Source organism: Anopheles moucheti, chromosome 3, assembly GCF_943734755.1.
Source record: "Anopheles moucheti chromosome 3, idAnoMoucSN_F20_07, whole genome shotgun sequence".
NCBI lineage: Eukaryota > Metazoa > Arthropoda > Insecta > Diptera > Culicidae > Anopheles > Anopheles moucheti.
In genome coordinates, this window is record NC_069141.1 from 66,649,693 (window position 1) to 66,673,951 (window position 24,259).

The 24,259-nt window shown below is 47.7% G+C and overlaps 1 protein-coding gene across 1 annotated transcript; it reads right to left on the reverse strand.

The window, feature by feature from the left end:
- Positions 1–35: 35 nt before the first annotated feature.
- On the reverse strand, positions 36–23,742 carry LOC128301791 (putative mediator of RNA polymerase II transcription subunit 26). Its single transcript, XM_053038421.1, has 6 exons — positions 23,390–23,742; positions 10,207–10,398; positions 2,151–2,434; positions 1,908–2,075; positions 864–1,825; positions 36–786 (listed from the first exon to the last, which is right to left on the reverse strand). The coding sequence occupies exons 1-6, from the start codon at positions 23,480–23,482 to the stop codon at positions 764–766; spliced, it is 1,722 nt and encodes a 573-aa protein (XP_052894381.1). The 5' UTR covers positions 23,483–23,742; the 3' UTR covers positions 36–763.
- Between the last annotated feature and the right edge of the window lie 517 nt (positions 23,743–24,259).

The window sequence follows — 24,259 nt, forward strand, 5'->3', positions numbered from 1 at the left end:
GCACAGTTAAAATCATATTTGTAGATTTATTGTCAGCGTAGAACATACACAGTTGATGCCTGTCCGTCTACCTTGTATCGTCCTCTTGCGAGAAACAGGTGTGCTTGCTTTTGCTTACTAAAAATGGGATGTTTAGTTTCGAAACATCAGGGTCTCCGTTGTACTTGTTGCGGAAAGCGGTGTAGCTGTACTGCCTGAATCCTTCCCAACAAACACACCGACAATACACACGTTCCGTGCCAGTTTCTCTCCAAATGCGTATGCGTTATCACTTATCACTTCGAGCACGGCAAACAAATGCTTCACATTACTCGCTACGCATAAACGCTCGTTCTGGTGGTTTCGAGCCGCGTTGGCTTTAATTTGCCCATCCCCGTACCTTTGTTCACTTCAAAATCCAAAAATATATTTACATATTCTTTTTTCTTTTCGCCCATCTTGACGATGTGTGTGTTTTTTTTACCACCGACCACGTTTGAGATTCGCTGATTTGTCCGGATGTTCATACTATCGTACTGTTCTGTCGTTCTCCATCTGTGTCCCGTAATAGTGTGCGTAGTACTAGCAGTGTTTAAGTCCTTTTAGTTGCGTGGTAATTCTGCCTTTTTAAAATCACATCTTAGTTTGTGTTTTGTATGTGGGTTTTTTTTTGGGGTGGGCGCACATAAACAAAAGAAGGAGAAGGAAGAAGAAAAAAACAAGCCCATAGGGTGTTGCAGATAGGGACTACCGGTGCCGTGGTAAGCCCGTCCTTACGATCGCTTTAAACCGATCGTGGTTGGACATCTGAAAAAAGGGGAAGGTTAAGTTTTAATAATGGCCTTCGTTGATTTCGCTGAATCCCTCACTCAAACGCTACTTACAATGCGGACGGACAGCGTCCTCCTCGGAGGCGGAAGTTTCCACCACCTTTCCGGGCAAGCTAATCGGCGTTAGCAGACTGCGACCGTAGTGGATCCGTCCCATCGGCAGCATTGGTTGCGGTTCGGGCTGTTGCGGTTGCGCTGGTGCCTGTTGCTCCGGCTGCTGGTTGGCCTGCTGCTCCTGTTCCTCCTGGTGCGCCATTTCCGGCTCGGTCGGGCGCGGCGGCTGCTGCTCCTGCAGCTCACGCTCATCCGAATGGGGCGACGGTCCTTCCTGATCGGGCACGTTACGATAGGAGTCGGTCTCTTCATCGCTTTCCTCCGATTCGGCAATGCGAGCAATCAGCGATCGCAGCTGCTCGGTGAATTTCTGCGCAGCAAAGTCGGCGACGTTCATCTCATCCGACGACGGCATCGGGAACTTGTGGATCGCCATATCGATCGGCATCTCGCGGATTTGGACCTCCTGCTGCTGGGGTGCCTGCGGCTGTGGGGCCGACTGTTGCTGCTGCTGCTGCTCCGGTTCCGGCTGGCTGCGCATGATCTGGGGCGGCAAGAATGGGCGCATTATCTCCGGAATCGGAATGCGCTGCAGATGGATGCGGACCTCAGTGCGTGGTGGCATCGCCGGCTGGGGCTGTTGTGCCGACTGCTGGTGCATCTGTGCGGCCATGATCTGGGGCAGCTGCTGCAGGAACGGATGGAAGTTCGGGCGACCCATCGGTGCGTCCGGGTGCGGCGCTTGCATCATCTGGGCCGGAATCGGGGGAAGCTGCTGCTGGGGCGACTGCTGGGGTTGCTGATGGTGCATCATGGGCATCGGGAAGATTGGTCGCGGCATCTGGCGAATGATGGTCTGGGCCGGCGGTCCCATCTGCTGGGGCAGGTGCGTGATTGGGCCGAACGTGCGAACCGGCGGGATCGGGATCAACACCTGACGGACAGGCTCTGCATCCTCGTTCCTGCGATTCCGTGAGGGAAAAGGGTACGTTTGTTAGCATAAAGTCGTCACACAGCCGGTGCGTGCGCACGGTTTGTACTCACTTCAGCTCGTTGCCGGATTCGCAGAAGATGGCAATACGCTCACCGGTAACCTTCTGCTGCTTCGGGTCAGTGGTCAGATCCATTCCGAATGGCAGGCGCACCATTTTCGGTGGCGAATCGACCAACTCCTCAGAACGGCGTCGCTCAACGATGCAGTTCATGCGGGATCTTTGGGGAAGGAAAGAGAATTGGATGTCCGGGAAGTGTTCACAAACCTTCTGCCGACTCGCATACAATACTCACTTCTGGTTTTCCCGAAGAATAGCGCTAGCCAGATCGGTCAGGTGCAGATCCAGCGGCAGGTTGACGCGGTGACGGTTGTTCATGTCCAGCGACTCATCGCTTTCACCATCGTTCGAGGAATCATCCTCATCCTCGGAGTCGCCCGATTCGTCCGAATCCTCCTTGTGGTGCTTGTGCGATTCCTCCTGCTTTCGCTTCTTGCTCTCATCCCGATCGATCGTCTGCAGGTTGCTTTCGTCGGCCGAGAGGTTGTCCTGCATCAGAGCCTGCGCCTTTGGCAATTCCTGGCGTGCGACAGACAACGGATCGGATAGGGTTAGTTAGCTAAACGACTCGATACCTTATGTGGGTGGGTTACAATGCAGACCTACTTGGTCGCAAATGGTAGTACGCGGCGTACGAAGTGTGATGTAAGGCGTGTGTAGTAATCAACCACCCGGACGCGATCACGTCGGATAGAGTGAAAGCCCCTTCAAAAACGGTGTACTTCCTCGTTGTTGGTAACATTGCGTAAAATGTGCTAAGCATGTTACATAGTCTTTACATGAGCATGGACGTACGCTGGGGTGGTCCCCAACATTGTGCTTTTGAAAAAGGTTATCTCTTAGAGGTTAACCTTTCGATACGAGCGATACCATTCTGGGGCCATGGGTAAGAGGAATAAAAGAAATTTCTTTCTTGAAGTTCCTGCAATTGACAGACAGGTTAGGGCTTTAACATTTTAACTCTTCTCTGATCGATACAAAGTCGTTCTTACTATTTTGCGGAGTTACTGGTTGACTGCTTGGAGTACATATGGAATTACCGGTGACAGATTTGGTTAGACCGGATTGCACACAGCCTGAAGTGTGTGTTGCGAAAAAAAAACCCCACTAAGCAATCAGCATCTTGCTTCGGCAAAACATTCGATTTCGATGCACTGCGTGCGAAACTTATGGCGCACGGTTCGGGATGATCGTCGATAAAATGCTGGTGCGTGCATTGCGGCGTGAATGTCGCCATCGGATCCGACAACTCACACAGTCTAGATTAGCATGGTTGAGTAAGTGCTCAGAGGTCATCTTGAAGTTTAATGATGAAGTTTTTAAAGCTGCGCTTAAACGAAGCATTAAGTCTTCTTGCACTGGGCCCAACCATTGGGCGTTTGGGTCGCACTTGGTAGTTTAATTAATCAGTTTCGAAATGAACTTCTGCTATTAGTAGGTCCAAACATCATCTAAAGCGCATTAGCGTGTCGATTTGTCATAGAGATCTCCGTTGCGAACGTGCTTGCCACCTCACTTTCACGTCCATTACTTATGAGCTCCATGTGGAATGGAAATTATGTTACTGAGCAAGCTGCAGCAGCAACACTTCAAACCGCAAGATGTAATTTGTAAACCGTAATGTAGGATTTGCATTCTTCACACCCTTGGAAAAATCTTCGCAGTGGTCGAAAAAGACTCCAAATGGACCTCAACTGCCCAACCTCCGTACAAGTGGAAGCATCCCCTTGAAGAGTGCTCGTTTGGTTTGGAACGATCGAACCCGGGGTGCATGATAAACGTAGTTGCCTCGGTAACGATTATGAAACGACCTTTTTGCCATTGCGCCCACCAAACGCGGCGCACGGTATCCACACGCGCAACTCCGCAAACCGAGCGGGAGATTGGAAAACCGATGGTGATGATCACACGGATGGCCCCACTAGACCTCACCGGATTAGATCTCCGGGGTAGCGCTCCCGGTTTGCGGATGGACGGTTGAACGTACGATGAATCGGTTTTTTTTTCTTCCTTTTCTTCAAACCGCACCTTCCGAAGTGGTAACTTGATGCTCACCCATACTGTGAGCCGAATTGGTGGTTACTTCATCTTGCTGCCCCGATCATGCTGGCGGATGGCTGCTTGTCCAGCCATCGCCACCATAACATCGGGGGACCATCCCCGGGTGTGAAGCGACAAAAAGGAGGAGGTGAGGAAGGGGGGGGGGGGGGGAAAACCTTTGAACTTCATGTCGACTTTGTCTCACTCTCCCTCTTAGGGATGGGTTTTGTGTGGTACAGCGACCGTTAACCAGCTTCCAGCTGCGCGGCTCCACGAAAGAAAAGTGAAAGTGGTTTTACCACAATCAGACGTATCAAGACACGGCCCCAGGCAGCAGGGGTAGTTCGTCGCCAGGGCCACTTTTCGCACCCATCCCCCTTCCCGCCCATGCTGACTTTCTTTACGTTTGCGATGTTATTATTTAGCCGTTATTACTTCTCATCCCCGGCCACGATCGTTAGTGCTCCCACACAAAAATATCATCCGTCTGTGCTGTGTTTTTGTCTTGCTTGGAAACCGCGTTTGCTTTCGAACATTTCGAACAGCAAAACCGATCGGAAAGACTTCAACGCGCTGGCAGCAACACCAAGCGACGAACCCTTGGCGTTACTTTATCGCTCCGGGGGGTTGTAATCAACCAATGGGGAGGGAACTGGTTTTATGTGTTTGATTTCGGTTTGGTTTCGTTGTTTGTTGTGTACACGCCGTAGAAACGGGACTGCAGAGCTGCGGATGGTTTGGAACCAAACTAGCTGCGAAGGGCCCCACAGGAAGCCTAATAGAGTCTAGTGACCTTTCGTAGCGAAGACGAACGGAGAAAAAATCATCGCGATGGTGAATCAAACCATGGCAAAGGAATGTTGAGCTATTTCTCGAATTCTAATGCTTGCACCTTTTGTCTTGCTCGGCAGAAGCGAGGTGGCATTATATAACGGGACCTCCCGATATGTCTGGTAGGGTTTATTCTTTCTTGAAGCCGGAATGAAGCTACCAACCATTCCACCGATTGTGTTTATTCACCAACTGCCAATCGAACGTGATTAATAGTGCAATTTCACTTTCATCTAAAAGCAAAGCGCCTAGAAAGTTTGCATCACCCCGCTGGAAAGTACCGCCGGGTGAGTCATCTGCAGCTCGGAACGGAACGTTGCATTGTTTTGCCGACACAATGTCGCCTTTCCAGCGCAAATGGCTCATTAGCCAAATCTCCCCCAAAAGTGAGAGGTAAACGATCTGTCACGATGGAACAGAAAGTGCAACATTCACCATTTCGTGCGTTTATTTCGTACGCAATCAACCGTCAAAGCAGCTCGCTTGCTTAAGTACGCCATTTGGGAACAGCACCGCGTTGCCACCTGAAAGCTCCCGCGAAGTGAGAGAGCGATCAAACCGAAAGAAAAACATCGGGTTTATTTCATATTTGTTCCCCGTTTGCAATATTTGCGTACCGTGTTTTTTCGCACCAACCGTGTGATCCGTGCATGTTAGCGAAAGGATCGTGAAGGTTCCATTTTTTGCATCATGCTAATGAGCCGATTAAACATCCGCGGTTGGAAAGGAAATCGCGAGGAGAAGCCATTAGTCACCGGAACGTACAAATTTTGAGCAGATGACAAATTCGAAACAAACCAATGCTGTTCGACTGTTCGACAAAACGTGGTCACATGGTGTAGTGGCTTAAACGTTCCCCATCAACATTTCCTTCTCCACCACCTTGTAAACTTAGTGGTGGTGATTGGCCAAACAGAAAAACAAACAAACAAACTTCGTTAATAATAAATGACACTCTTCGGGTTTGGTTTTGCCTTCGGAAGAGCGGAAAACACGTTTATCAAACAAAAAAAACCTTCCCTCAACCCCGAAAGTATAATTTGGTTTTGGTTCCCCGGGCGACCCAAGGCGAGGCTCCATTTATCGTACGTTCACGGTTGTTTGCTAACAACAACAAAAAAAAACACTTCTTTGCGATTTCTGGTCGCATTGTGGTGAAACGTGCAAACATCACTCACGAGGTGCGTGATGTTTCGCGCAACAAAACTACTCACCCACGCACACCACACACATGGTCGCACTTCAAGCCGTCGGTACGAGTACGAAACCGAAACGAAAAGGGAATGGAAAGCCCCATCCGTTTGTTTTATATCCTTTCTTCCTGTGCAAGGTGCGGGGGGGGGAGGGTTTTTATTTCTCCCCAGTTTAGGTTTTAGTAGCGCAATGTGTTACGCGAAACAAAATCCGGTCAGTGGGCTTAAACTGTATTCGCTTTTGGCTTAAACAAAAAAAACCGAAAGGAACACGTGCTGTTCCGTGTGGTTTCCGTTTCGGTTATCGAAAAACTAAACACGCAATCGGTGGCGGTGTGTAGTATAGCGCTCCATTTATATAATTGCAATTAAAAGAAATTGTGTACTTAAAAAGTGCAAACAAACAAACAGCCCCAAAAAAAAAGGTTGCCAAACATGGCGGGGCGGCTGTTGTTTTGTCGCGGCACATCTTTCACGGAGCTCAGTGTTTTTTGGCATTTAGTGTCCGCTCCGCTGCAAGCAAACCGATATTGCGTATCCACCATGCAACAATCTCGTGTGAAATTAACCAACCAGCAAAAAAGAAGGAGATGTACACGATGATGGCCCCCCGTGGAGCTCGTGGACGGCACTCTGCGTCACAGTCGCTAATGATACGATCGCGATCGCAATCACGATTGTGCTGGATTACTGTGTCGTAGTGGAGCGGTGTTCATCCGTCCATCCGTCCAGCCCCGAAGGGTTCGGTGGGACCATTATTAGCATGTCCGCTCGGTTCGGTTGATTCGTTCGGTGCTTTAGAAATGGTTCCCTATCGCCGGTATGGAAGGAACGCCGTAATAGGCAGGGGATGGTAACCGATGCGGGTCCGATGTTTGGAGGTACAAATTATAGAAAATCAATTGCTCATTGTTTTCCCAGAACCACCCCCACCCCCCAACCCCCCTGTACTCGTACCAACCGATCTAAGAGGGGTCGATCGATGTGGGGTGATGTGAGCATCGCATACCAAGCTGCCGATCGGGCAGTGAGTTTCGAAACGATGTGAAAAACACTATGGGTGCAATGTGCGACGCGTGAAGCTCATAAAATAGAAAGAAAATGGAAAATTATATTCCGGAAAATGTTTAGGGTTAATTGGGAAAAACAATCCCTCAGGAAAGTGAGTGGCAAGACAGTTCCACGAAATGCACGGAAAATCTTCACTGTCCCCAATTACCACCACTCCTACCCCCCGCTCACCGGATGATAAAGTCACGAACTTTTGCCTCAGAACACAAATCGGGAACGCATTTCCCTGCACGATCACGACGACGAACATGCGAATTTCCATCACGGCAGTTGTGCGGCAGTTCTAGGTTAAACCGCTGCGTGGCTGGCGCTTTGCGAGATACGAATAGATAGTGTGCATGTTTGTTTTTTTCGTCCACTATTTGCTCGGCTCAGCTCATTACAGCAGCTTATCGGAAGGTGATCGTAGCTTTAATTAACCTTGCCCGTTGCCTCTCGGCAGCGGGAAGAGGGGCGGAATGATGAGAAAAACTCATTTTCCACCCGTAGCAATAGAAGGTTCCAGCTTCCAAGCTGGAGCATGTGGGACAACAGGGGTGGGTTATCGTTTCGCTCGCGATAATGTTGCGACCTGAGCAGCATCCATGCCTATGGTGAAAACGATATACTACACAAAGCGGCGGCAAAGCGTTTGATATCTTGCAATGCTCTTTATATAATTTTCCCATAATAAGGAAAACACGCTGCGGTGCAATAGTAGTCAGATCGGGCAGGAAGGAAGTTCCCGAAGCGGATGGGTACAAGGTGTACTTTGGTGTAGCTAAAAATGGAACGAGCTTTCATGACCCAGCGATCACTGTTATACAACCCGGGCATCATTGGATCGCAATCGCAAGGTGGTGTCATTTTTCACGTCCATGTATCATGGAGAGTCAAACGATGATGATGAACGTGATAGCAGCTAACAAAAAGAACATGCTTTATCGTCCCAAAACCTCGACTGCGTACAAACACAAACATCTTTCAAATTCTAAACAATAAACGCTTTAGACATCCAACTCCCTCATTATCAGGGTAGAGACAGGCTAGAACAAGTTTATGGAAATGGGAATATAAGGAAAACATGGAACCAGACTATCCAGCATTAAGGTTCTGGAATAATAAACGAATTAAATGAGTTGCTGGCGATAAACTTTCGAAAAAATGGAAGGAGAAGTCAACCAAAGAAGAATGTTGAAGGAGCTCTTGTCTTATTGTTATACTTGAGAACACAAACAAAATGTAAACCAATTTCGCCATCCATGGTTCAAACCTGTTCCGAGTGAGCTTGTGTAGAAGATAAAAATGCTAAATTGCATCGACACGATATCCGATGGCGTATTCCACGGTACGCCATCGGTAGGAGCTTTGAGTGGCATCACTAACTTGACCGGGTGACGTGTCGTCTAAGATGGCGGCCTTTTAACCCTTAATACGAGTTGTAATAAAAAAGGGGCCATATTTTACACATCACACAACCACACCGCACCGGTGCATTGTTTAATCCAGGCGGGATTAGGTCCGGCTGTGATCCACCCAGAGTCACGAACTGGCCTTGATTTGTCCAAATGTCATGCCCACACGCTTAGATTTGTCGTCGGCATCGAAGCACCATTATGCACCATAAAACGTCACTCCGAAAAGGGTATTTATGATGGATGGTCGAATGCACCCTCCCTCCAGCAAGCAAACCAGTAGATATGATTGTGTTTCGGTAGCAATTAGCATCGGGTTCGGGATCGTCTCGCAGCCCTTTTGGAGGGGCCTTTGGGGGTTGGTTATGCATAATAGTGGCGAGAGTTACGTACAGGTCACATCTGATCTTTGTCACACACACAATTAAGGTTGCCATAAATTAGATTTTGGCCAATCAGTTTCCTTCGAGTCAACGTTGGCGCGATGGGAAATGCTTGGTAATAAATAGTAATACGTATAATGACGTGATTACTGCCGAATGGATGATTGCTTTAAGAGCGTCTAAGACTAAAGGTGGACGCTTTATCTCGGATCACATGCCATTAACTTTAATCTGCTGCATGATAAGTTACAACGCGATGCTGCAAAGATCATATTTATCGCCAAACAACCAACTTCCGTGCGATAAATTAATAATGGCACATGCGAGCTGGCTGCTGGTGGGGTGATAAAACGTGCCAATTGGCGTTCAAGATATGGCCGAACGATAACCCTGTGTCCAGTGTGTGTTTTGGCCGATACGTTCGTTCCCGGTTTAGTGTTTTAGTGTTATCCCGCAGTGAACCGCAGCACCTTGAACTATTCACTGCAGCCGTGTGATGCGCTAGCACGTCTGGTGAATCTGGGAAGACGAGTACAAAAATAAAACAAATGGAGGGAAACAAAAACCCCATAATGCTGTCAAGCCTTCGCCATTTGCTGGGTGAATTGCTTTTACGATCAGCTCACAGCCTCACAGTGAAGCGAGCCGCCACGTAGCACCCGTTGCCACCTGCGATAATCACGCAGAACGCAATCGTATAAGTGCTTTACGACAAATGATTCGCCTCGTCGCACACTGTTTGCAATCGTAGGAGACGTTGACTTGTCAAGTGGTCGGTGGAAAGCCAGCTAGAGCAACCATCCTGTGCGCTGACAAAACCCCCAGCCGCAAAGGTCTACCCACAAAACCATCAATGTTAAAAGCTTTTTTTTTGGGCGTCACGGCCTGCGAGGCACAAAAAAGTGTTGAGCTTTGTAGGCCGGGACGTCTTCAGTGTCAACAAAAATTTGTCTACAACACCAGCGTTCCGTACCAGTGCCGAAGGTCTACAAATTGTTTGACGGTTTGAGGAATAAATTATGTGCTTTATGGAAAACAGGCGTTCCTAGAAGTGGTGCCTTGTTGTGTGCTCGGGAAATGGGTCCCACCGCTCCGGTCCGGTGTAAACATAAGCAATTTGTTGTGTTTCTCTTTCGCGTTGGAAAACCGTACCGAGGTCTTGCCGTGGTACGTTATGAAGTCGTGTTTTTATTATGGCTTTCCAGCTGACCGAGCACGCAATCGTACGTGGAAGTGTTGACAACGGGCGTGACCGTTTGTTCGGTTCGGTGGGTCCTCCAAGCTCAAGAGCTTAAGATTTAAAATGTTTTAGACGACCATGATCTTGACACATCCGCTTTTGGGGGGAGGGAGATAAAACGAGGGAAAAGATCACTCACCTGCTGCATAGCTTCCAACATCAGCTCCTTGTTCAGGACGGCATCGAGGGCCTGCATTTGGTCGCAGGACTGCTTCGCCTGCAGGTACGACGAGGCCAGGATGAACGATCCCAGTATGAAGGACGACAGCACCACGGTGATGGCGATAATCTTGGCGATCTTCACCGAGTTTGCTTGACGCATTTTGTAGGCCTGTGTGGGATGGAGTAAGAGTAAGCAAACAGTCAATTAAATTGTTATGAATGGTCAAGAAGAATGAAGGAAGAATGTGATCGTTTAATGAATGAAACAAACGGCATTTAATTTAATTCAGTTTGTAATTTGAAATATTAAACAAATTGTTAAACTACGAAATACCGCGTGCTAAAAATTGGTTCGATACTGCTCGCGCTTCCGGTCGCTCTCTGCTGTGGCGTATCCGGCTTAACGCAACCGGAAAGCTCACATTTGCATATTGAAACTGCACACATCGCGTCGAACGACAAACGTTCGTTCGTTTGTTCGCCTTGCCTGCTGCAACTATTCCAATCACGTTCACCGTATGCCGTCATCGTCTGTTTTGCTTTGCCATTTCTTGCTTCTCTGCTCGTAATGGCGCTCCTTTTGTGGTTGTGGACTGTTCGAAGCGGATAAGGTCGGTCCTGTAGAGGGGCCCCGTAGAGGACTGGGGAGTTTTATCTGGCCCGGCTGGATGAGTTATGCGGTATAAATATATTCCCGAATGGTAGGAAAACAAAACCACTTCCCAAACGATCGTAAAACTTCCCCTTTCATTGTGCCATTGCGGTGACACACACAAACACGGTGGAAAACGTTGGCAAATGAGATCCTCGTTTGCTGGAAAGTTGCACCACCAATAAAATATCAATATTGTTTTAGCGTGCACTGTCAATAGTCGTAAAGCGTTTTGCCTTCTCGTGGAAGTAGAGAAGAGAAAGGCATTGTGGAAAATGTTTTATAAAGGGTTTCCATCCACAATATTACTTCCTTCAGCTAAGCTTATTGATTGTATCCTTCCTTTTCAAAATTCAATAAAACCTTGTTGTTTTTCATGCAAATTAATCGATAGTCCAAACCTAAACCTAAATGAGACTGATGCGTGATGTATGTAAAAGTACGCTATCCACTCGCAGAGGGAAAGTAAATTGTCCGGCTCCTGTTTCATTTTTTGGGGGATTTTTCGGTGCCAACTCACCACTCATCCACTTGTGGCAAGGGTTATTTAATGTAAATGCCACACAAACAGGATCTCCGCAAACAAAACGTTCGCAAATACAGCATTGGGGTTAAGATCGACTAAACTACTGAACCGTACATCCCCATGCCCATCGAATTGAACTCTATCTTAAGCACCTCCGTCTGTTTATGTTTTCAACTAAATGTTCGCTTTTGCGAAAGAACAATCAGCTGTTGAACACCGATCCGATCCGGTACGATCGCTCTTCTCTCCATCAGCTCGCTTTATGATTGATGGTTTACTGCTTTCATGCCACAGTGGAGCCTCTCATTACAAAACTCTTCTCTTCCCGGCTTGCAGCAGCTAAGTCGTCTCCTTTTCTTTTTCCACCGACAAGCTGCACCGTTGAGCTGCGGGGTTGGGGTTTTTTTCCAGGTCAACTTGGTCACGGCTGATAAAGCCGAAAAGAGCAAAGATCGAAGGCTAGACTTACGAACCAAAAAGGGGCCGTAGTTGGTAATTAAACCGAAATAAATCATGCTCCCGGTCAATTTCCAGTGATTTTTTCCTGCTCTTCTTCTTCTATCTCACCCTCGAAGGTCACGGGAGAGGTTAGACTTTCCCGTTGAAGAAACCTTCTGGCCAAGGTGGAGGAAATTTTAGGACCATCCACACACTGTAGGCGGCCACATTGTAGAGAAAGGTTGAGCCATTTTAACTGCAGCGCCATTTGTTTTTGTTTACATTTGAGCTGATCGTGTCGTGTTTGCGCTTTGTGGCGTGTGCTTTAATGAGTTTATGTATGCAGTTATTTCCCTTCTTCCCGGTGTAGTAGATTGTGTCTCCCATTGAACACTAATGAAAGGTTTATTTATCAATCATCAAGGCACAACACAAAAAAGAGGAGAATATTTCTCATCGGATTATCTTCTCTCCCACCCTTTGGGCCTGTAAGCGCGTAAGAATGCACGTCAGCTTGTGCGTATCGGAGATCGGACCCGCAGCTGATGAAACTGATGAACCCGTGTAGCATTTATCCACCCATCATGCTGATCGGCCGTTTTTGATTGCTCAAGTATGAATTCGATCCTCGAAAATCGGAGTGGAGCTTTGTATCAATCAGGGCCAGGTACGGGCACAGGAGCGGAGCCTCGTTCCCTCCCCTGAGATCATCTTTGATTGTAAGGCTATCATTATTAACGTTCAGCTACTCATCGTCCGTTACCAAAGAAGGGAACCGATCAACCGATTGCGCCCGTTGTGCGAGCTTTTGCATACGAATGGGACGTGAATTGCACCGAATCCGGCACAATGAAGTGCAAAACAGTCTTCACAGCGGCTGAAGCTGAAGCTGGCCGAGTTGAAGAAGAACGTTGAATGCAGCAAAAACTCGAAAAAAACACACCACACCGCTTCCTCGCGCGAAAACGGTGATCATCACGACCAGCAAAATGGCATAAAGAGTACTTTGCGCTAACATCATTAACGTGAGTATGGTAATTTTGAGCTTGCGCGCGTACGGGCAAGGGAATTTGAATCATTTGAAGTAGGCAGCAACGGCATCAACGGCAGCAACACCCGAAAAAAAACACAGCTAACCTTCTGCTGACATCATCCATCTTCACGGTGAGATTGAGCGGGATTTTTTTTCTTTTCTTCTTGCGTTTGATTCGTCTTCAGCTTTAGAAGATCGTCTTCAGCTTTTGTGGGCATCACCATTAGGGCATCACCGAAATGAAACGCGGCCAGTTAAAACGATTACATTTGCGGCCGTTTTAAAAAAGACTTTAATTGTCGCTTAAGGTCGCTAGACTAAACTTTGCGTACGAATAACTATCCCCACTCCCCCCCGCCACGCCGTAGATAAAAAGGCGCTGCGCATAAAAGTCCACCCTACGATGGGGTCGGGTATTATGCAACGCGGTCGGGTATTGTGCATCGTTTCGGTTTTAGGTTTGTTTGGCTTTCGGTGCTGTCGGCCTCTCCCTTCCGAAAAGGAGTCGTTCGCGCATCGGATTGATTACCCAGCAGCGGAATCTGAGACCACCCAACCGCCATCTCTACATTCTCGCACGCTCGTGGTGGCCACCCCGGCACGAACAAGGAAAAACTTCAACGCGCGAATGCGCAACGAACGCACACGGCTAATGGTAAGTGGTTTTGGTAGTACGCGCACGGGAAAAAGTGTTTCCCGAGGTGCGCATGAAAATGGATGTTGAATGCACGTTGGACATGCGTTTTGCTTTTAAGCCTCTCGTCGGCTCGCGTCGGTTGGCATTTTGTTCAGATTGGATGATTTCTCCGCCGTGCGGTGTGTGTGGTATTTTTCCCACAATTTCCCACTACAATTGCGACTTGTTGTTTTATTGTGAGTGGGTTTTTTTTTGTTTCTCGCCAAAGTATATTGTATTTTGTGTTCATTTCAATTTACTCACGATTAGAAACATAAATTCTAACAGAAAAAGTTTACCTTTGTTTGATTTCGGTTTGATTGGTTTGACGCGAGCGGGGAAACGTTGATTGTTTTTGTGTTTGTGGCTTGTGGCCTTTTGGGTCGTATTTTTTTTAAATTCTACCCTATTTATTAGAAATAATTATAATAATCAACTAACAAACCCGCCTCGCAGCGAATGAAACCGAAAAACAACACATGAAATCATCACTTTCACGTATACGTCAGACACCTCGCGAGATCAAGCCAAGATCAAGCCAATCGCACGGTCCGATCCGTACGACGGTGCTTTATTTTTAGCCGCGTCAACCGCGTCCCCACCGGCCAGCAAGTCTTTGGCACGCAAGTGAATGTGTTACCAGAAACACGCTAACCTACAATGGCGCAAAACGGCGACCACGTTCGACCCGCGACCCTTCCACGGGAACGGGCGCCGTGCCGTGCCGTTTAACGCACCCTGAATCGGAATGAGCAAAAACCTCGCCGTCGGGTCCGACTGTCGGCACGCAAACAGAACAGATATGTGTTCCACATTGGCGATGAAAAGCGAAGTTGAAGTCAAGACTGTGCGCGGACACAGACCGATCGATTGTTTTCGCACATGCAAGTAGCTCGGATGGGGTTCGATCGATCAGCCAAGATCGAAAGGGAGTGAGAAAGCCACAGCACAATCCGTGTGTTTGTACTCGAGTACAAGTCCACACGTGGAAAAGAGGGTTACTTTGAAGTTATAATCATCGCATACCCATGAGGTGATGGTTCACTGGCAGCCAAATAGGGAGTTTGGCTGCAAAAAGAGATGTTACGTCTATAAAATCCCTCTTCGTGTGTATCGCTCGTTTGTTTTTTGTTTTGCCTCTCGATGCCAGATAAATGGTTTACGCTTGCTTGGATTGGGCTTGGTGCAGACAAAAAACCTCCCAGACCGCGAAACCAACCGTGTTCCATGCTGGAGAACCGTGTCTAATCGGTTGTGTTTAACCGTATCGCCAGTGCAATTATTGGATAGAAGTCGATTGTTTCCTTCTTCACGCTGAGAAGAAGTTATTTAATCAATCACTTCTACTCGCATCGGGCCGTTCGCCGTTGTGCAATGGTGCGCAGAGATGGTCCATCACACGCCACACATCGGCAAGAGACCGTTGCTGGTTCGGATATTCTTTAGATGCGCGAAAATTGCATCACCGAAACATCACAGAATCAATCACACTCCGGCGAGCGTTACGTCAACGCGCAACCTTTCGCTCGCACCCTTCGGGGTCGGGGAAGCTTTTTAGTTTTGCGCAAATCGACCAACCTGAAAGAAAGTGTTCCATTGTGCAGTGCGGTCGGTGCATCGGGGCGTAAAATTACTGCGGCAACGAGTATTTCATGATGGTCAGTTGTTTACTTCGTGCAATCAGATAACCGAAGCACCACATCCTCATAACGCTCATTAGGTCAGCGGTGCTGCTGCTGCTGCTGTTGTTGCAGTTTCACTTTTGTCTGGCAGCATCAGAACAACGAGTACCATTACCCAGCCCTGCCGGAAGTATTACATTCTGTGCTTTTCCCCCCAACGTTTTTCTCATTTTTCCCTTTATCTCGCACGCACCCAGCGGGAGGTAATTTCTCGCAAACTCGCAAAGCAATCAAAAGTCAAGCATCAGTTAGGGGGGCAGTTATTTGCTCATCAGCCGAACGAGACGCGTACCGTGGCTGTGTGTGGTGTATGAGCAGTAGGGATGAGTGGACAGATAAATAAAAATAGCCCTTATTACATTAATAGCACCCGTGCGGTCATTACTGTGCGAGTGGGTGGGGGCTACCGCCCAGACACACCAGTGGAGGTGCGTAAAGTTCTCGAACCATTTCACCGCCGTGTTCCGCGCGGGCAACAGCGATCATCCAACCACGATACATGCACATGAATACGCAATTTATTTCGACTTCCATCGGTGGTGGATAGCGTGAGCCTTCTAGGGTTATTTTTATTTATTTCCACGAACATTTATTAACCATAATAAGGTTCCGCATTTGCAGATAATTCCTTGCATTTACAGCTGGCGTAAAAGATGCTTTAATTGCTGCTGCTGGTGGTGGTGTTGGGGGTTTCTTCCGGGACGAAATTAAGTCAGACGTTGGTGCAATGTTAGTAAAAACCACAATAACAACGGTCACCTCTTCAAGCACCTTTAGATTTGATAGTTTTCGACACACAAAAGCGTCTCAAATTATCCTGTCCACAAACTATGCCAGTTGATTACGTCGTGCTGCCAGTACACAAAACCAAACCAAGCGATGGAAAACGTGTCGGAAAAACACGTCTCTAGTTGACCGTAGGCAAAACCAGATCAACCCAAACCTATGATTTGCTTGTTTGGGTCAGTTATGCTCATGAGCTCCTGATAGGGTGCTGAAAAATGGCGCGCGTCCCTTTCAATTGCATTGCCACCGGGGATCATCGCCGTTTACGTCCGAATGTGGACAAAGAGTTGTGATCTTGCGCGATCTTCCCCCATATTGGGCTCCCCCCTTCCATGTTCTGTTGCTTTAAATCCATCTTACGCGCGACGTTCAGAACGAAGTCGTCGATGACGTCGGCAAGACTAATTACTTCCTGGTGGAGCATAAAATTCGTGCACTCCATGGAACCGTGGGAGGCTATTTTTTCCTGACATTCTTATGCGCTCCTAGCCGTGTGCTAGGAACGTGAGATAATCACGCGCGTTGTTCAAGGTGAATGTTATTTTAAGCATCGAAGGTATGTTTGCGTTTCTGGTTGGGCAATAGCTCCGGTGCGATGCGATCGGTCGTGAAGAGCCTCGAGGATCGCTGGAGCATTTACTGTGGATGACTATGGACATTGTGAAGATCTCGTTTTGAGGTGCACGGTTGATGAAGTTGTACGGATCGTTTCAACTGAAGAATTTCCTTGTGAACAATATCTTCACAATAATGCGTTGTATTACACATGAAAAGAGCATTTGGAAGCTTAGCTTTTGCAACGGTGAATAGTCGTCCACTCACTGCATTCACTTTCCTTTCCCAACGCTTTTCGCTAGTTCAAAAAGTCTTTGGCAGTCTTTTCACTGCTCCGAGTGCTTAATATGGTAATCAATTACTGTCGGCTGAGCAGAGCTGAGCACTGCTTCGGTCCATTTGAGAGGAAGGTTTTATTGAAGCTCTGCTACGCTTAAACCCTAAATGGGAGCAACGCAAAATGTCCCGCAGCTTGTGTAGCAGCTGGTTGAATGCAGCAAACGACACCGGGTTGTCCGAGAGTTTTGGGTCTTCAAAACGGGCAAGAGCCCAGTAATCTTGTCAGTTGAATGTCCCCCTCATCGGTCCCTCAGATAGTGTGGGAGTATCGCCGCTTCGCCCGAACCCGATGGTGACTTTTACTTCACTTTCGATTTCATCCGGCTTTCGCACGGCGGAATCATCCAGCCGCACGCCGTCTCTTGCACGATGGGACACTGACCCGCGGTACCGATTGCGTACGGGGCTGCGGTTGTTGTAAAAATATAAACCATTTCCAATCGGTTAATGCAGAGGAGAGCGTGTTCTGTTTTTGCCACTCTGTTTTTTTTTGTCCTTCAACGACGTTGCACTTCTTGCGGTACGGTTTGGGATATTAAAGAGGTCTGTACCGTGGCCGTTGCGGTTAGGGGTTTTACGAGCCGTTTGGTTAATGGCGAAAGTGTTACTTTACCTGGCCAATTCCGCAAGCACCCCGAAACGAAACTGCAAACGGCAACGGGGCAAGTAGAAAACGAGGAAACGAAAAGAGCAAACCAACCCGGAGGTTGACACTTGGGTTGCTTAAGGTTCACTTTCCCCCTGAAGGGATCCTGGAGGGAGGGGGTGTGGTTGGGGGGTAGTTTTCATTCCAGTCACCCTGCCCGGAGGGGGGTGACGTGCGTTGAATGCGAGTTAGCGTGTTATTACTTTTATTATAATTCGGCGAGGTATTAGAAAAAAAACCTTTCCAAACCCCACAACAGTGGTTGAACGCGGCTGGGAAAAGGAGGTCACCAATTACGGCGTTACGCCAGTGCAATTGCAACGGGTTAGACGATTCGGCTTCAGTGCTTTGGTACGGAATATTTGGGGTTGGTAGTGGTTGAGGTGGTTTTTTTCCTTCTTTTTGTTTGTTGCGGTCCGTCACATGGTCCGTCGATCTCGTTAGAAATGTCACCCGTCGGTCACGGCGTAATGATGTCCCAGTGGTGTGGTGACACCGTTTCGAAAGCACCTTGAAGCTTAATTATATTTTAATGGTTAAAATTGCCAAATAATGAACACTCGCAACAAGCAAACAACAAACCCTGCGGCTTCGTTAGGCGACGTTGTTTTGCTGCGTTGGGGATGGTTCTAGACAGCAAAATACTTAACTATTCGGAGGAAAACAGTTTCCAGTAGCTGATAAGATAATAATTTCCTTTGTCTGTGACCGGATACCGTGCGTTTATGGCACGTCAGTTCGATATCTTCGATGAGGTGTATGTACGTACGTGACTACGCACGATCGCGTTTCCCGTGAGACACTCGCTGTCGGGGCTGCCGTGATGTTACTCAGACATACCTGTTGTTGACCGTTTCATGCTTTATCACACAATTTAACTATTCTTTTTGTTCCAATACACGGGGTTTTTTCCCCTGCCTCATTTATTATCATTTGCCCCGTACAAAGCGCACCAAGTAATGACTGTTTGTGTGCGCAGGAAATGCCAATCGCGCAACGAAGGAAAACATTGTGTTTCAACGCGTTTTGTCGCCGTCTAGTGTCTAGGCGATTTGGAAATAGTTCGTGACTGGAAGCCTTCTTCTTCGTGGATGCAACTGTTGCAGCAACACTGCAGATGCATCCAGCAGCGTGCAACCTTCAAGAATGGATTGATCAGTGGTCACGCTGTGGCTTCGAGCTATAACAGTAAAATAAAGCCCGGAAAGCTTGATTTAGATGCAGTTTTTGTTTTTCCTCAGCACAAGACAGCACCACGGGAACAAATTGATGGCAAATCGATTGGAACCGGCTGAAGGGATGGAAACAAAACGATCGCAATTGTAACGTAACGAATCGCACATCGAATGGTCGTCTCCCCCCACGAAGCAGGTTGGTGGATTGTTTTGTCGGATAGAAGGCGAAAAAAAGAGGCACAACGTTCATGGTGCAAATGGAAGAAAAAAAAAAACATACAAAACAAACCTCTCGCGTGGAAAATATGGATACGGTCGATATGGCGATCCCTTTCGGTGCCATATCTTTGCGTTTGCGATGAATTCATCATTGCGCGAACCACCGACAGCTGTTTTGGATTTGTTCGATGCGCAGCTCCGCTCGTCTCCGGTCGTGGTTGAGGGTTGTTTTTCTACCAGCGAGCCTCATCGCTTGGCCCCAAAATCTGGGTCAACTTAGAGCGGTAGCACACGCTCGATCATCCTTTTACTTATTCCACCACCATCGGCGACATTGAGACGCCGCCGATGCAGCAAAGATGAGAACAAAATCGCGCATGAGAACATTCACCGCGTCTTCATCGCTGTTTAGTCGCACCGTCCAGCCGTTTCTTACCCCAATGCGCGATGACTCTATCGCGTATTTGGAATGGAAAATCTTCTCGCACACAGCACGAAAGAAAAAATGGAAATCCACCGAGACTTCACGGCTTGATTCAAGTGACACATCGTCGAAATGAACATGTTTGCCAATTAAGCATGCATTCGACTCGCTTGACGATGCGTTGCGTTCAACGTGACGAAGGGATTGGAGGTTTGATCAGAAGTGGTGCCCATCTTGGAAAGGGGAGGATTGCGTTTCGTGTTTGTTTCAGCACTCTCGTCCGCAATGCAAACGATTTGTAACGAAAACTGTGCCCTGCGGAATGGTTTTGTTTTCGGTATTGTAATTTTAATAGGTCACACATTTAAATGTTGGCTTTGTGATCGCACGCAGAATGGAGTTGGGGAGTGGAGGTTGGTGTCCAATTAAAAGCGGCCCAATTTTATTACGAGGTATTGCAAAATGCGCTCGACGGTTCGGTGGTGTGGAAAACCCTTTAAAAAGGCAGGGTTACTTCAACACGCCAGTGGTCTAAATGCGGGAAGAATATATGATGCTATAAAAATAATCTTCCAATCGAATACAATCCACTCCCCCCTAGAGGTTCGTTTCCAGGTTCGGCTGGATAATAATTTGGCAATATGTTCCCGGTGTTGCGGTTTCGGGAGCTAATTGGCAAAGGAAAGTTAATCATTTCGAAGGGCATAATTTCATTATGCAACTGTTAGCCCCTGCCAAACCATGCGAGCCGCGGGGTTGATGGACGTTCAATAAAATTAAACTGTAACACTGTCTGGTTGATGATTAAACCGATTTTGGGGGGATAGGAGGAGGGTTCCAGCGATTGTTTTCACGCCTAGCCACCGAAACCCGTTCCGTTCTTCCGTTCGCCATTGCTTCACGGAAAAGTGGTTCGGCCGGTGGTATACCTTTCGCCTGCAGCTGTTTGCACATTTACAATGCTTTCCTCACTCCCGTATGCACGGTTTACGATTTACGATCGTTTCCTTGTTCCTTTCCATTTTTGCTTCGGCTGTTTTTTGTGCTTTTTTCCTGCCTTTTTTGCAAATGATTTCCTTTCGTTCGTTTGGTTTGGTGCTCTTGGTGTGCTTTCGTTTTCCTACGCTTCCGAACCACTTCGAGAATTGCATCTTGTTAACTAATCAGAAGAGGTTATGGTAACCGAATCGAAAGTAAGAAGAAAAATGGCTTTGCAATGGCCGCCTCCAGTGGCGCAAGCGGAAACCCCCCCGGGGGATATAGTGGCCGATGGCCGTGGCGTGAGGAAAGCGATTAGATAGGTCTGGTGCGAATGGACTGGTGCGAATCGAAGCAGCAACGGTGGCTGTAATGAAATTGGTACTGGTATTGTATTGTTTCCAACGCGAGCCGTATTGTAAATTCCGACCCTCCAGTGTGCTCCAAGTGACCGAAATGGAAATTGAAAAACAGCTTTAACGTAAGCTAGGTTCGGTTAAAATAAAAAATCAAAAACAGAAGATGCTTCCCAACGAGATCACTCGCCATTCAAATGGACCGACCGGAGATAAATGCTGCTCGAGTCGAAAAGTTCAGCAAAAAAAAATGCATAAAATTTAAGCACAAAGTGAATGTAAATCCGCAACTCAAAACACACTTCGGCGGGGAAAGACTTGAACGCGTCGCAAGCGAGGAACCACCACCGTGCATGAGTGCATTGTTTTAGGTGATGGGCGCGTGATGCTCCACCATGGTGTTTTTTTTTTGTTTTTTGGTGTAGACGAGCAGAAAGCACTCTGCCTCTGCCTCAGCACAATGTGCCTTATGGGGCCATGGACAATGGTGGCAGTATCGGGTCAACGGTAACAATAAGCAACAATGGTTTCATCGAATGGCTTCAAACGCATCTAAACCGGATGAGCTGGAGGTTTTGCGGGGGGAATGAGGGAGGGGTGTTGAGGAGGGGGGGGGATGAATTTTCACCACCCCCTTAAAGCCCATTCTCCCATCTGACACTAAAGACAATTGGACGATCGCACACCGGTACAGCCGGTTGGGTACAGTCAAATCTGTTCCACTGGTTCGGTTCCATTTGATAATCCATTTGCTTTCGGAGTCAGTGCGTTTTCAGTTCACCCCCTCCCCCCCCCCCCCCCCCTGTGGGAGGGTGGCGATGATCATGAATGATCATGATGATGATCCAGATGAGATTGCGCGTATTCGAAGTGTGTCTTGTGTTCGTTTAATTAGCCTTCTTCATGCAGCCGCAAACAGCCTGTCATTGTCACTTGTCGCATGCACAATCTGGGTTGCAGATCGCAGCTACAATTATGTGTCGGTATGTCTCGGGTGCCGCTTTCTGCAGACACTGCAAGATGCTAATTATGCGGGTTAATAGCGCTATGCAACTGGTGAGCATAACCACCGGTGAGCCAGCCTGTGTGATGATTGTATGCTTTTAATGCTCTCAAACTGCTCCGAGTAATACTACTTTCCAGCTGTGCTTCCAAGTGCTTGAAGGAGTTTTGCGGATTATAAACTAATTTAGGTACCTACGGGTATCTGTAAGCTGATAAGTAGGTGTATGTATTTAAAAATAAATCAACCGTTTTGCCAAACATCAACGCTTTCGCGTTCTATTCGACGGTCCATAATTATAGTTCTTTTGCGCTGGAAATTGCTACCCTCAGTGTACTAGCTCCGGTACGTTTGGACGGATTGACCGGTGGAAGTTGGAATTTTGCCTTGTCATAAAGATCCATAAGTGCGAGGTTAGATGGTTTCCATCATTCTAAACCAAAAGCCACAAAAAACTGCATTCCAATCTTCCAATCATTCACGATCTGCGCGCAAACTACGTCGTGAGTTTTCGATGGGAAAAACATTCGCAAAAGCTGCCAACGGACCATCTTTGAATAGCAAATGCGTGGTCGAATCGGTAAATAATAACATTGATTGAATGAACCCCGAAGGAGATGAGCTGAAAATTTCGTGCCTATCTGTGCGGTGCCGCACTGCTAAAAAGAGTTCCCTTTAATATGATCTTCAAACATCTTCACCCAGCACTGCAAGCATCATTTCGGCGAAACGAAACGGCCAACGTTTAAAAAGCAAAACCGGACGCCACACTTTTACCGAAGCAACCGAAGTCACCGAAACCGAAACCGAAGCAACATCATCATTATTATTCTCAAGGTCTTCCACATTTAAAAGAGTTGGAGGGAGGTCGGCATTCAGTTAACTATAGCCTTAACACACATGCGTCATCATCCGAATGCAGAAGAATGGAGCATTTTGGTGAGACGATGAGCGTGGACAGTGGAGAACATAAACACAAACGGAAGGACGGTGGCTGTGTGTGCCACCGCAGAACCATCTTCGCTCGGTTTAGATTTATGGCGTGTGGTTCGATCGGATGAAGCATAAACCAACATTCGTAACATTGGCTCGCACCCCGCGCATAGGGGATGTAAATGAGCAGATGCTGGGTGAGCAGGAGCAAAACTCCGTGGCGTTGTTGCGGTCTCGCTTAACGTACACCTTGCACCCACCGTCAAGGTGGACGGGTAGGCAAGAAAAGAATCCGAAACATCGTCGTGCATCGCGCACGGTTCCGTGAGCCCGATCGTGATGTGATGAAAGACGGTTTTTTGCACGGCTGCTGGAGTCGATCACGAACAGTGCGCTCTCTCTCTGTGTGCTGCACGGAAAATCACACGAGAAAACGCACCTCCAACACGGTGCCACGATTATATTGTGTTGGCGTGAAATGGCTCCAGTTGACCTTAATAGTGATTGCATCGTACACGGCACTCAGGAGAAGAAAACAAAAAAAAACAATACGAATGCACACGCGCCCATTAAGCGCCTTGGTGGTGTGCGCTTTGGGTGTTTAGCTTCACGACAAACGAATCACTCGGTATGTTTCCGGGGTCGATTCCAAGCCCCCTACAGCTCCATGGCGCCATTGCATGAGATGATGATGATGAGGAAATGATGGAGACTGGTGTTACAGGGGGAGGACACTTACGGGTGGTGCTTCACTGGTGGTGCTGTACACTTCACTAGCAGCGTAATCCTGCTTCATCGTCACGGCCATTGAATCCGGTTCCTTCTCCAGCATCGTAAATCTTGGGTGTTGCTCGGGCTGTACACGGGATCTGGCGCCTAGCTTTCGCTTTTTAAACGATACGAATATTGCACTGCGGAACCCGGCGAAAAAAGAGGGATTAACCCACACTGGTGGACACGACTCGAAAGGATGCTACCACAGTGCGCGATACCGTGGCCAAAACGCTAGAAGATCGGCTGGCCCTTGACGACGGGCGGTAATAAAGGGGCGGAAGGGGCGGTTTTTTTCTGGGGGACGTCCGTTCGCGTGAACAGTCGCGGAACGTTTGAATTATTTTGAAACCGTCCGCCACCATATAATAGTGGCTACAGCGCGCTCGCAAGCCGACGGGGGATGATTTGTGTTCGTGGTGTGCGTGTGCACATCAGTATGGTTGGCGTGGAATACGATCGCGATCGTCGGTGAAGCTTACTTGTTTGCGGTGTACAGTGATGCACAGAACGAAATAAGCGCCTTGAGTTTTAAAGTAAAATTATGTGATTTTAATATAATAGTGATATGATAATTATTAATAATAAGAAAAATTATTCAATCGGCCGAGTACACCCGGAATAAGGTGACCATTGACTGTTCGGGGATGGAAATGTCTTCAAATGTATGTGGATTGTTCCTTATATTAAGTTACCTATACAGCAAGGTGGTGTAGGCAATACAGCTTGTCCGTTCGTATTGAATTATTGCTATATTGAGCTACTGATCTAACTCTAAAGCTCAGCTCGTTAAAGAGCGAATGTAAGCAATCCTTTAAATAGCTCAAAACGATTAAGC